At 35.8% G+C, this 12313-nt stretch overlaps 1 protein-coding gene across 4 annotated transcripts in view; it reads right to left on the bottom strand.

Moving 5' to 3' along the window:
- The window catches only part of SESTD1 (SEC14 and spectrin domain containing 1), a 50709-nt gene that overhangs the window by 32032 nt on the left and 6364 nt on the right, over positions 1–12313 (bottom strand). For all 4 annotated transcript variants that reach the window (XM_058027657.1, XM_058027659.1, XM_058027660.1 and 1 more), the window contains 3 exons: positions 6652–6731; positions 3221–3329; positions 158–248 (listed from right to left, as the gene is read on the bottom strand). In XM_058027657.1, coding sequence (XP_057883640.1) covers positions 158–248; positions 3221–3329; positions 6652–6706 — 255 coding nt within the window. In that variant the 5' untranslated portion in view covers positions 6707–6731. The remainder of the gene's footprint in view (positions 1–157; positions 249–3220; positions 3330–6651; positions 6732–12313) is intronic.

Raw genomic sequence — 12313 nt, 5'->3', positions numbered from 1 at the left:
GAGCTGTAGCATCTGCTTTTCAGAATTTCTTCCTGATGCACAGAACTCATCACAGAACCACATTTTAAGGAAATTACTGTCTCTACAATAACACAGCCATTGGGTTCACATCCATAAAACTAATCAGTCAACTATGAACGTATAAATATTTATTTACCTGGAGCATTAACACAACTGTCTTTACCACGTTCCACTGAGATTTTCTGCCATCCACTATCACAGTGAATCCTCGAGCTTTACATTTCTCACTAAAAGAAAAAAAAAACACTTAGAAAAGCATAAAATTCACTCTAACAAGTGTCATACCATGCCAACTTCAGATTTCAAGCCTCCTGTGAAATATAACTACACAGCTTTTTTCCTTATAGAAACACTGTCTTATAAACCTTAAGTTGACTAATTTATAAAATAACTTCCAATTTTAATGCTCCAGCATATTATTGGATATTAAAAATTACATTTTTTCAGTAGACTGAAGTATATCTCATAATACAAGTATTTCTTTAAACTGTAGCAACTCTGAAAAGGTCTCATAACCATTAACTTGACAAAATCCTCAGAAAAGAGACCAATTTACAGCGTCATAAGGAAGACAAAGGAATGTCAGTTTTTACAAGGAGCATCCAGAAATGAACTTGCAAGTGAGCCCATGGTTTAACATTAGTTACCACACTAGATATCACGTCCCAGGTTGAAATTCTTGTGTTGGCAAAGTTATAAGCTAATAAAATCCATGACATTTACGAGCTGCAGGAAAGCATTATGTAATCTTTCCTAAATCTGCAATTACAAAACAAAGCTACTTCTGTGATCTTAGCTTACAAAGAACAAGGCATGCAACAGTAAGCATTATGTTTCACAACAAGAAATTAACTGTTATTTATTTCAAGTTTACGCTGAGCTTCATCAAGTATGGGTAGCAGACAAATTCACTTTGAAGTTTAAAAAAATAAAAAGAGGGGAAAAAAGGCATTTTACTAGCCGATTTAGGAAACAATAATTAAACTTGGCTATTTAAACAGTCCACGAATGCTTTTGGTTTTAAGGAACATCTAAGATCACACACATGATTTTTCTGGAAGCAGTCTGAAGAGTCAGGCTTTACTAGTGCAATTTCCAATCAAAAACCAACTCAAAGAATTGCTTTGAAGAATGAGGTGAAGAGTGTAACTACAGCATCTTGCGACATGACTTCCTTAGGCTCACTGGAGTCAAGCAGTATCAGCATCTGCCCCTCTACTACTAACCCTATTAAAACCCTATCAAACCCAACAAAATACACAACCAATCCAATTCAGAAGTGACCCACCACTTCTGGAAAGGTTAGCCAATGCAAGTGTTTGTAGGTAAGTTAAAATAAAAAGTAAAAAGTTTGGTGATTTGAGCCACAATAAAGAGAATACAACAAAGGAAGCAAACTTTAGTGGGAACAGACAACATCATAATGTTGCCACTTTTATTCTTCAGTTCTGAACAGATCTCTTCAGAATCTGAGAATTTTAAATACTATCAAAGAAAGACATAACAGCATACTTCAACACTAGGAATAAGCTGTCTGAAATTTTAGAATGGCTTTACACAAATATTCCAAAGAAATTCTACCCAAAACACTTTCAGCAGTTATGCTGCTCCAATTTTGGACACAGCCAGCAATCCACACTAGACTGTAGATCTCAAACCAGTTGTAGTTACATCATATGCCAGACAGAACTGAATTAAAAGTCAAACATATTATGTTACTTTACACATAGAACTTGGGGAAAAAAGTAGTATTAATGTTTGGACAGCTATCTGGATTTGGGACAATATCCCTCCTCTCAGCCCTATTTTCCTCAAACACTGTTCAGCAAGTTTTTCCAGAACAAAAAAAGAGAAGTGCTTAGGCCAAAGTTTGCATTTCCCACTGCAAAACAACATGCGGACCAAACCAACAATGATTTTTCCATACTGCCACCATAGAAGAGAGGTCATTTTTTCCACAACTGACACAGAGCATTAAATGTGGGAACACTGACTTCACTTTCAGATAATTTCCCAGTTTCTATTGAGTACAAAGAGCACTTTGGTTCAGCTTTTAGACAGTTTTTGTTGCGCTAATGTATGTAAACACATACATCAGGATGAGACTGTGGAATAATTAATGCTTACTAGAACAAGAATGCCTGCATCTGTTCCACAATTACGGCCAAGTCCTTAAGTCAATGACACAACTTGTGTGGATGACCATTTGGTGTTTCACCACTTTACAAAAGACAACAAGCTGTTTAAAAAACCCTCAAACTTACACAACTAAAATGCCTTGCAGTATCTTCCTATACACCACCTGATGTTTTACTTTTAAATAACCTGAATTTATTCTTTGCTTCTCTCTCACCAATCAGTATTTTTAAAAGTCTAATCTACCAAAAAAACCCCAACACTGGATCCCTTAACTGTGTTTTATAAACATTTATAGATTAAAACATGCAAAGTACACTGGGTGTCTTCAGTTATGCCACTGTTGCTCTGTTTCCAGAAGAGAGATTTGAAAAGCTATAAAAACAAACATGCATCTGAGAGGCTCCTTTTCTTTATAAAGCAGTGGCACATGACAGAAAAAAAATATGATAAAGATCAATCCCTGGATCTTAAGAAAAAAGAAATACAGGTAACTAAGCCAGGATCAAAAACTGTCACTATAAGCTGTCAGAGGCACATGCACAGAACTTGAACAACAATGATTTTACAGCAAGCTAAGGATGACAGGATACCCAAGTTTTTAGGCAGTACATTTAAGCAGTACCACAAGCTGCTCACTAACTTCACTAAGACTGTATATTTTTAACTTAGTGCACTTTGAAACATAATCCCTATAAGCTACCAAGTTTAGGAATGTAGCATGGAAAGGACAATGGGCAATGCTTGCAAGTTTGGGAGTTTGATTTAAATGGCTCATTAATTTACTTAAGCAATTTGAGCGCATTGTCATTAAAAAGAAATTATGAAAAAAGGTATCCCAAGAAAGGAGAACACAAGGACACAAAAGGACACAGACAAGCCTTAGTACATATCCCTTAGCTTATTGGGATGTGTGTTTCTAACTCAGACAGTATCACACTCTAAACAAACATTTACATAAACTTAATTTGGTAAAGAAGAGAAAACAAAATTAAAAACAATAGAAAGATTCATTCCGCTACTGGGAAAAAAACCATTGTGAACAGAATGCCTTCTAAATCACCTTGGTATACTTAGAAGATAGTCTAGTGTGACACTCAGCTCATCCATGCTCGTCTGTTCAAGGCATAATGGAATCGTCAGAATGAGGCCACTTCTTCTGTCCTTCCCTCCTGTTTCAGAGAGAAAAAGTAATTACAAAGTTAATGTGATGAGGTTTAAGCTGAATAAATACTTTGCAGTTAAGTAGTCTTAAACTTCATTGCAAAAGCAATCTTTAAAGTTGCTGTGAAAACCTCAACTGATATTTCACCTCTCAGCTGTGAAGGTTCATTCACCACATGGATATTTAAAACATCACCAGGGCATCAGAGCATAGCCCACATCCACAGCTGTCACAATTTTTTATCTAATACTTTCAATATAAACAACACAAGTCAAGTGTTCCAGAAGCATTTTTTTTTTCATTTTTACATTATACTATTAAAATGCATCTCCTAGTCCTTCTACACTACCAGCCTATGAGAAACCTAGTCCAGTCCCAAGCTGAGCGTGTCCCCAGAAGCTCCAACTGGAGCTCCTAGAAAAGGAGGACTTTCCTAGCCCAGCTGACTACTACAGGAGATCCCATACCACACAGGCTGCCCAAGGCACATGCTCTGAACTGGCACTTCCTTCAAACATAGAAAAATTTCTAGACCTATTTATAAACAGCTAACAGTCACCTGACAATTAAGATATGTATTTCCAACTGCTTGCCTTAATCTTCATCTGCATTTTCAAACCTTTCTGGTAAAACTTATACAAACAATATCAGAAACAGTAAATTTTGATAAATTATCTATTTTATTAAGGAAAAATACCCCACAACCACAACGTACTTAAGCACATGTAGGAGTCAATTACTAAACAATCTTGTCTATATTTTAGAAAAAGACATGTACAAAGCCATCTGTAATCACAGGTTTATTTGGGTAAAAATCAAGCAAAGTGAATTCCCATAATCTAAGAACATATTTACTTTCAAACTGTTTTTCACATGGCTAAAGCAATTAAATTATGCTTTTGCTTCTTGAAGTTCTTCAGTAGAACTGAAGTTCCATCTAATCAGGAAGAACAACTTTTTACAGAACAGTAACAGCCATGCAGAAACAAGAAAAGGCACAAGCACAGCAATGCTTGCAGACTCAAACACGTATGTTGACATAACTTGATAAGAATTCTCCCCATCCACAAAGTGCATGCAAGATAATGAACAAACACTGTTTACACAACATATGGTAGAATCTTAATTGCAACAGGCCTTTTTTTTCTTGTTTCCAAAGCTGTGCAAACACTCTAAATTTGGAGTTTTAAAGATCCACTGATACATAGATATTTTGCACATTTTCCTGAAGAACCTACTGCTTTCAGTGGTCCACTGCAGTAGCTGTGCTCCCCTCCCTTCCTCTCTTTTGTGAGAGAATTATTACAGGAAAACAGCAAAACACTTTTTAATAACTGTATTTCTAAACTGAAGAATTGAAGAGTGGTGCTGTATAAGAAAGGACAAATGGCCAGATGCTTCCAGCAGAAACAATCTACAGCAACAGTTATTTACAGACTGTCCACCCTTCTGTCTCTGAATGGCAAAAAGCCTGAAAATTGGAGTGAGGAAGCAGAGAAAAAGGGAAAATGCTTGGATTTAAACAGCATTTGCTGAACTGACTAAACAAAGCACAACCCAAATCCCAGAAATATAATCTCTTGACATTTCACAAAAAGACCAGAATAATTATCTAAATCATTATTTCATGACAAGTCATCTTGTGTAACAACTGACAGGTTTTTCCTCCAGCTTGTAAACACTGCTAAGGAAAGCAACTGAGAGCATTACAAAAGCAGGGAAAAAAAAAAAAAAACCCAAAGAATTTTTTTGGTTCATTTTGCACCAAAGTGGTTGTTCAAGGCTTTTTGTTGACTTAGGAGCTTGCCTTTTCTTCTGTGCTATGTGTAATGACTTATCAGCATGAAAACTACACTAGCCATAGATTTCTATTAGAAACCACTGTTTTGCTTCCAGAAAAACATTATTTATACCAATTTAATTCAAAAATGACAACAGACTTCAGCACATAAACACTGCAGGACTTTCCTAAAATACTATTTTTCTGAGTATATGTTTTTAATAAGTAATGAAACTACTATGAAAGTATAGAGTAAATTTGATGTAAAGAGACATGATGAACTGATTTGTAGCTGTCAAGTTACTTTGCCTACACTGAAGAATGCTAAAAAATCCTTCTGCATCAAGCTTTATCATTCATTAAATGAAAGCACCCATTAATACCAATCAATTCCAAAATGATCAAACCTACTTAGAAATACATACAACCAAAATGGTTCCTAGCACTTGAAATGCCATTCAATAAATTACTTTCCACTAAGAATGTCTGTCTTTCCAAACGGATCAGGCAGCTTTAATAGCATTTTGAAAATGCACTCTAGTTAATGAGAATATCCCCTTGCAATATAATGCTGAACAACCAACTCACTGCACATCTGCTGTTACTGTGGAAGAACTGTCCCAGGCTTTAATGTGAGCTGAGTTTTGGGGATTTGATTGCTTGTTTTTAAAAAGGAATTGTTATATTTGCAATTGCTGGAGACAGTGGGCAAATTTAAAGCAAAATAAGCTCCATTATCTAAAAGAGCAGGTTTCACTTCTCAGGTGATTGGAGCAGGCTAAACAAGACTGGCTAAAAACATAAACTAAAATAAACTAAACCAGAAGAATATTTATGGCAACACTTGTCAGTTTTTGAAGTTGACAAGTGTTCTGTGAGTTAGCTACCAACACTAGATCAGACAATCAAACACCAAGAACTAACACAGCTGCCTACAACAGCACTGAAACCAGCAAGGGATTGAAGGGATTGTCTTTCACCATTTGAAGGACTTCCTTTTTTTTGTTTTTTCTGCAGAGGGAGGAGAAAAAGTTACCTTCAACATAAGATTCAGGAAGTTTTAATAAATGCAGTGATAATTACAGCTTTCTCTGAATTAACTTATTGGTAATAATCAAACTGTTGCAATGCATGGCTAATTCTGCTCCCATGTGTTTCTATGCTGGAGAAAAAACAGGCGAAAAGTAAAGAAAAATTTTCTACAGAAAATCCTGAAAATATTCATGCTGTTTTTCTAAAAACAAAAAACTAAAAATCCAAACCAGCAAGGAAGAGTTTTAGATATCTATTAAATCATCAGTCTGTTACATATAGACTGAAACTTCTTGAAAATTTTGGAGGTTGAGCTACAGGAGACAGCAAAGCCAAGTCCTAAACACCAACACCATGGCTACTAGATAAAGAGTTCCAGAGATTCTTTTGGAATATGACAAAGCACTAACCAACAACACATTTTTGTTAAATACATCCAGCAAATGCAAATAACCAACTTAAATATCCTGTCCAAATTATTCAGGGTGGAATCAGTTGAGAAAAACTGAAACTGTACCTGAAAGAAATGCCAATTTTTTCTTCAAAATGGGTAATATTACTGACGCTTCCATTCTACTGCAGATACTTTTCACAGCTCTGAAACACAAGAAGTTGAAGTTGTCAGGCATGGGAAATCAGTTACAGTGTTTCACAGTGTTACACTTCAGTATTCTTCTGAAGGAAGAACAGAACACTGTAATCAAAATCTAAAATACTGTCAAAACTTAAGAAAAAAGATCATTATAGGCATTATTCATACCAACATTTAATTAAAGATTTCTTTTCCCTCACTGGGGGGAACAAACAGTCCAACAAGAAAAACCAAAGCAGAAGCTGAACCAAGGACAACAAGATAATTTATATAAAATCCCATTTCCCAACCATAATAAACTGCAATTAATTTTCGGGTAGGTCATCTGTTTGCTCATTCAGATGTAAAATAAGTGCAAATAAGGTTGTGTTTCTGCACGGTCTGTCTGGTATTACCAAGAATACAATAATTATCTAAATATGTTATGCTACATTTCTGTCAGGACACTGCCATTACCCTGCCATTAGCAGGGCTTCAGCTGAAGAAAAACATCCAACAGCCTGAATAACTAAGTCCTACCCATAATCTATACCCAGAAATGCTCCTGCTTCCTTTGCCTCCTCCTTATCCTCATGCAATTTTTATTGCACTGTGAACTGCAATTCACCATGATGAAGCTTTTTTGCCTGACAAATCCACAGGATGGCTGAACTGCAATTTCCTCTTCCAGCCAAGACAAAGTAGGAACTGGCATCTGCTTGTAACTTTGTGAGGTCCTACTTCCACAGATCAATCCATATAATTAGAAAATCTAATTCTGCTCAGAGATATTCAATTCAAGATATGTGCCAATATCAGTCAAAATTTAAACAGATCAAAATCGATTTTTTTTTTCCCATTCCAGGCCCAGGGCATCAGACTGCAACCTGGAATTCTCCCTCTGGATATTCCAGAATGCACACAAAGAGAACTTTTTTTCCTAGCATGGGGGAAGTTAATGGAACAAAAACTATAAACTATTTAGGAAAAAAAAAAAAAAAAAAATCCAAATAACCTGAGGTAAAATAGTTATTCCTTTTCATGTTAAAACAATGAGCTTCATAACAAACAAAAAAAGAACTATCATATTACTATAAAAAAGAAAAAACATTTCAACAGCTTTTTACTGTCTCTTCCTATTCCAATGTGTAATGTGTCACAATGTTCATTCTCACCTCTTACTCCAAAATCTCCATATTGAAGTGCAATTTTTGCCAATTATATAGAATTCACACTTCATGTATTACAGAAGGAAACAAACAACTTTTAGTTCTCTCAGGAAACTGAGTCCCATGACAGCCTGCACTTTGAACAACTACTCAAAAAAACATTCTATTAAAGCTTCCTGTATGCTTTAGACTAAGATTTGTAGTTATTTGTTGCATAAAACACAAAATTCCAGAATTACTCAGGCAGTCATTTTTATCTCTCAAACCACTCTGTGTAAGCTTTTTAACTTCAGCAGTTCTCTTTATTTTCCCTTTTTCAAGATGTGGAACACATACCTAAATGTTTTTTTCCCCATCCTCCCCAAGTAACATTTCCAAATTATTACACATGCCTCTTTATTATAATCAATAAAGGAAGTTCAAACCTACACACACTTCATTATCTTTGTACTTTCGCACAGGAACAAAAGTCTGCATCAGCTCACTGACTCCAGGGAACATGTTTCTCTGCTGCTCTGAAAAGACCTATTTATTTAATATGAAAGCATCGCTTGGCTTTCTGCCACAGTAGTGGCACTGTCCACAGATCAAAATAGTTCTTTTATTCAGTATTTCCTGGAACCAAAGGAAGCTTTCTGTTCAGAGTGGAGGGAGGTGAGTCAGACCAGTCAGAACAACTGCTGGCAATTCCAAACACCTAGCCTTTGTTCCACAAACTCCTGAAGGGTACAATTGCCTCTCTTCTGGGAGAGCTTTGATAGGTTTCATCTACAAGAAAACTCCCACCACAGCTGGTTATCAGAACATACCTGAAAAAAAAGAAAATCTTCAGTTTAAAAAACAGGCTTAGCATCCTTCTCTATTTTTGATGTCGAAAGAGTCTCAGGATAAATTAAATAAAATGTCTTTTTTAATATCGGAAAGTGAAACCATTTCAAGAAAGCTGGCATCTACTTTTCAATAGGAGCTACTGAAGGTGTTTTGAAAAGGTCCACTGCTTTGCACCTTTGCAATGTATTTAGACCTACAAAACTTATGCAAAGTCTTCAGTTTGTTGGAAGAAGAAAAATGACACGCTCTTAAAATTTTCCATCAAGCTCTCAGTTTAGCATGAGGAAAGAGTGACTTCTTCCTCAATATTTTACCATTATTTAGCTGAAAGAAATAGATTCAGTGTCTATTCATCAATAAAAAACCCATTTGGTTTCATTAAACACAGAAAAGCTACTGAAGAAAAACAAAAGCACTGAAGAGAACAGATTTCACGAGAGGAAAGTGCAATACTTCAGGAAGCTGCATTTCATCACTTACAAATCAAAAGACGTAACTTTTATATGCTGAAATGTTACAAATATTAAACAAATAAAGAGGTTACTTTTGTTTGCTGAATTTCAGAAACAATGTAGAGTGCTGTGTGCCCACCTAGAACCTACTTTGCCATCATACCATAAAATACCACATAGCAAACTGTAGAACTTGTAATTCTTTTACTTAACATGTTTCCTGGACTCATTCAATACACTTTGAAGAACCTCAGTGAACTTGTTTAGAATGACATAGGCTTCCAGGTTATTAAATCAACATAGTTATGGTTAGCCTCCAACAATGTATTCATTCTTTTGAAGATTTCCACAAGAAGGTGGCAACACTAAATTTGCATAGTATTTGTATTTAAAACCTAAATCTTTGAAAGGCATCCCAGTGAAATAGAGAACTCTTCTAATCCCCTTGACAAGCAGAAACTAATACTATTTGTGGAGAAAATTCTCTTACATACAAACATGAAACATGTATACATGAAGGAGAGACTGGGAAATAGTAAACAAATAGTTCAACAAAATTACAGAACAGGTAAAAGTTGCAAAACAATATTTCAGGCTGCACTCCAATGTGAAATCAAATCACAATTTAGTAGGCTGGATCCTCCACCATTTCTAGACTTTGGAACAACTGCAAATTACAATGCTTTACTCCACACATCTAAAATTTTGGAAGTTCTTCCAATAACAAAAACTAAACAAAAACAAACAATGACCTAAACCAAACAAAAATACAATAAAAAACCACCCAGCCAAAAATCAAAAGAACTCACACATAATAAATACTATGTGTAATTCACCAAAGTGCAAAATTTCTGATGAATGCAAAGTTTTGCCTGCGATTTGTGCTATCCATCTTCACTGCCATTGAATTAAAAAATTAAATAAGAACCAATGTCCAGACACTGTTTACAGCCATTGTAAAAGTGTATTAAGGACGGGGAAGAGGGCCAGGTTGACTGGACAAGTGGAACTAAGATGTCAGAGAGGAGATCTCCTGCAGGTAACAGGTGTTTTCTTTCTAAGCAACCCAGCAGAAACCACTGTTCTAAAACATTAACAATCAAAACAAATTCAGGCTTAATGAGAATTAATATTAACATGTTTATCCATGCCTGTTAGACCTGAAACCTTTAATACTCTCAATATATGGTGCAAGGTCTTGGGATGGGTTAGTCTGCACATGAGCATCTGTTGCAAGATTCAAAGAACGTGTTCTTTCTTCACTCCTTTAGCATGTATCTCACAAGAGCATGTAGCTGGTCTGTTGAGCACAGGACTACAAGTAAGAAAAAAAGAATCTGGTTTCTATTCTCTGTTCTGCTATGAAATATACATATGGCTTTCAGCAAGTCATTTATCCTCTTTTAGTCTCCATTCAGTTTCTCCATTTAATTCTCTTTTTACAAGAGTATTGTGATGTTTAATTCATTAATGTTTTTGAAGACTTGAGGGATTAGAAGGAGGACCACAAATCTGCCTATAAATAACCAAGGAGCAGATGGGCAGCTAGGTTCAAAACTGTAGCAGCTTGCAAGTCCAGGCACAAACAATAGCACAAATAACAATAGACATTCTGAAGTACCAAAGGAAAAAAGGCCTCAAATCATGTAGAATGAAAACACTTTTTTCTTTTAGATCAACTTTTGAATTGCAGACCATCAAAATTAACATCTTCATTCTCTGAAGCCAGCACACAGGCTTTTTCAGACACTGACTTGAACCCACAAGCCATTACCCTCTTTTTCCCTGAATCAGCTTAAAACTAGTTCATCTGTTCCACAAAATAAAATCCACATGTAAAAGACAGGGAGAAAGCTGAGTATCACAATTATCTATGTAGATTATTATTTCTCCTTCCTTTAAAGCTACATTAAAGGATGTCATCTCTCCCACAGCAAAGCTGTACAAAGAGAGACTACAAACGAAGGTGTCTCCAGGGCTGATGCCCCAGGGTAATTTGAGAAGCATAAACCTGCCCCAAAAATAGAAAAAGGCTGTAAATATTTATTAGTTAATGCTGTTTTCAATTAAAAAGCACCTGGAACTCAGCTATGCAGCTGGACAGTTGCAAAATAACAATAAAACCTGATAGAGAAACATCAGCTCACATATGCAGTGTTTGGTTTTTACTCTTTAAGATATTATGAGCAGCACTAATAAATATTTAATATTAGAGGCCTCAGGAGAAAAGGTAACTTCAGATATTTAAGGAATATCAAATTTTTTGCCTTTTCAACCACTTCCACATTTTTTACTTTTTTACTATCAGTAAAAACCATCCAGAAAAACCTACAGAAGTTTTATACTATGTCTGAAATTGTACACAAAAAAAAATATTTCTGATCTTCTTTAACCTGCTAATTCACACTAAAGTCAGAAAATAAAAAACACAGACTGATTTCATGAGTATGTAAGGTGCTTTAACTCTAAAGCAAGATGCAACCACTCAATGCCCTTTCCACTATACATGTACTGTTAGTACCCTAACTCAGCAACTTGCCATGGCAGTTCAAAGAACACACTGAAAATGTGCTCTGACTTGGGTTAAAGCTGGGGTAAACAGCATGCTAGACCATGATTCAAAAGCACATTGTCACAGCCACAACAAATTTAAGCTTGGAAAAATTCCAATTCCACTCCATTTTCATTTGAAAGTTCAAATCTTGTCTTCTAACTAAAGTTAATAATAGAATTCAAAAGAACTGTCTGTTCACTACTTCCTCTATCTATCCCATCTTCCATATTCATTTCCCATCCTTTTTCAATCCCTCAACATTCTGTGAAAAGTGAAATAAAAAGACAAGCAACAAAAGGAAGCGATGAGCAATACAATGAATAGCAAACCAGCAAATGGAGAACAGGTGAGTAAGAGGTTATGCCATCTGAGAAGAAAAAGTCATTGTGTGTTGAGTTCTAACTTTGATCACAGTCAGCTATTCATTTCACACAAAGGCAGAGCTTTTCCTCAGACTTCAAGCAAGGGCCAGAGGGGAGAAAAAGGAAGAGTACCAAGCACAGAAACAATGTAACTCAGGATGCACAATAACACCTGCATGCACAGCTGTGAGACAACACCAACACCTCAGTCTTTCCACAGAACAGGGCCAGCCACAGGGT

The sequence above is a fragment of the Melospiza georgiana genome, chromosome 7 (genome assembly GCF_028018845.1).
Source record: "Melospiza georgiana isolate bMelGeo1 chromosome 7, bMelGeo1.pri, whole genome shotgun sequence".
NCBI lineage: Eukaryota > Metazoa > Chordata > Aves > Passeriformes > Passerellidae > Melospiza > Melospiza georgiana.
The sequence above is the reverse complement of the archived record's forward strand: the minus strand, read 5'-3'. Positions and strand labels throughout refer to the sequence as shown.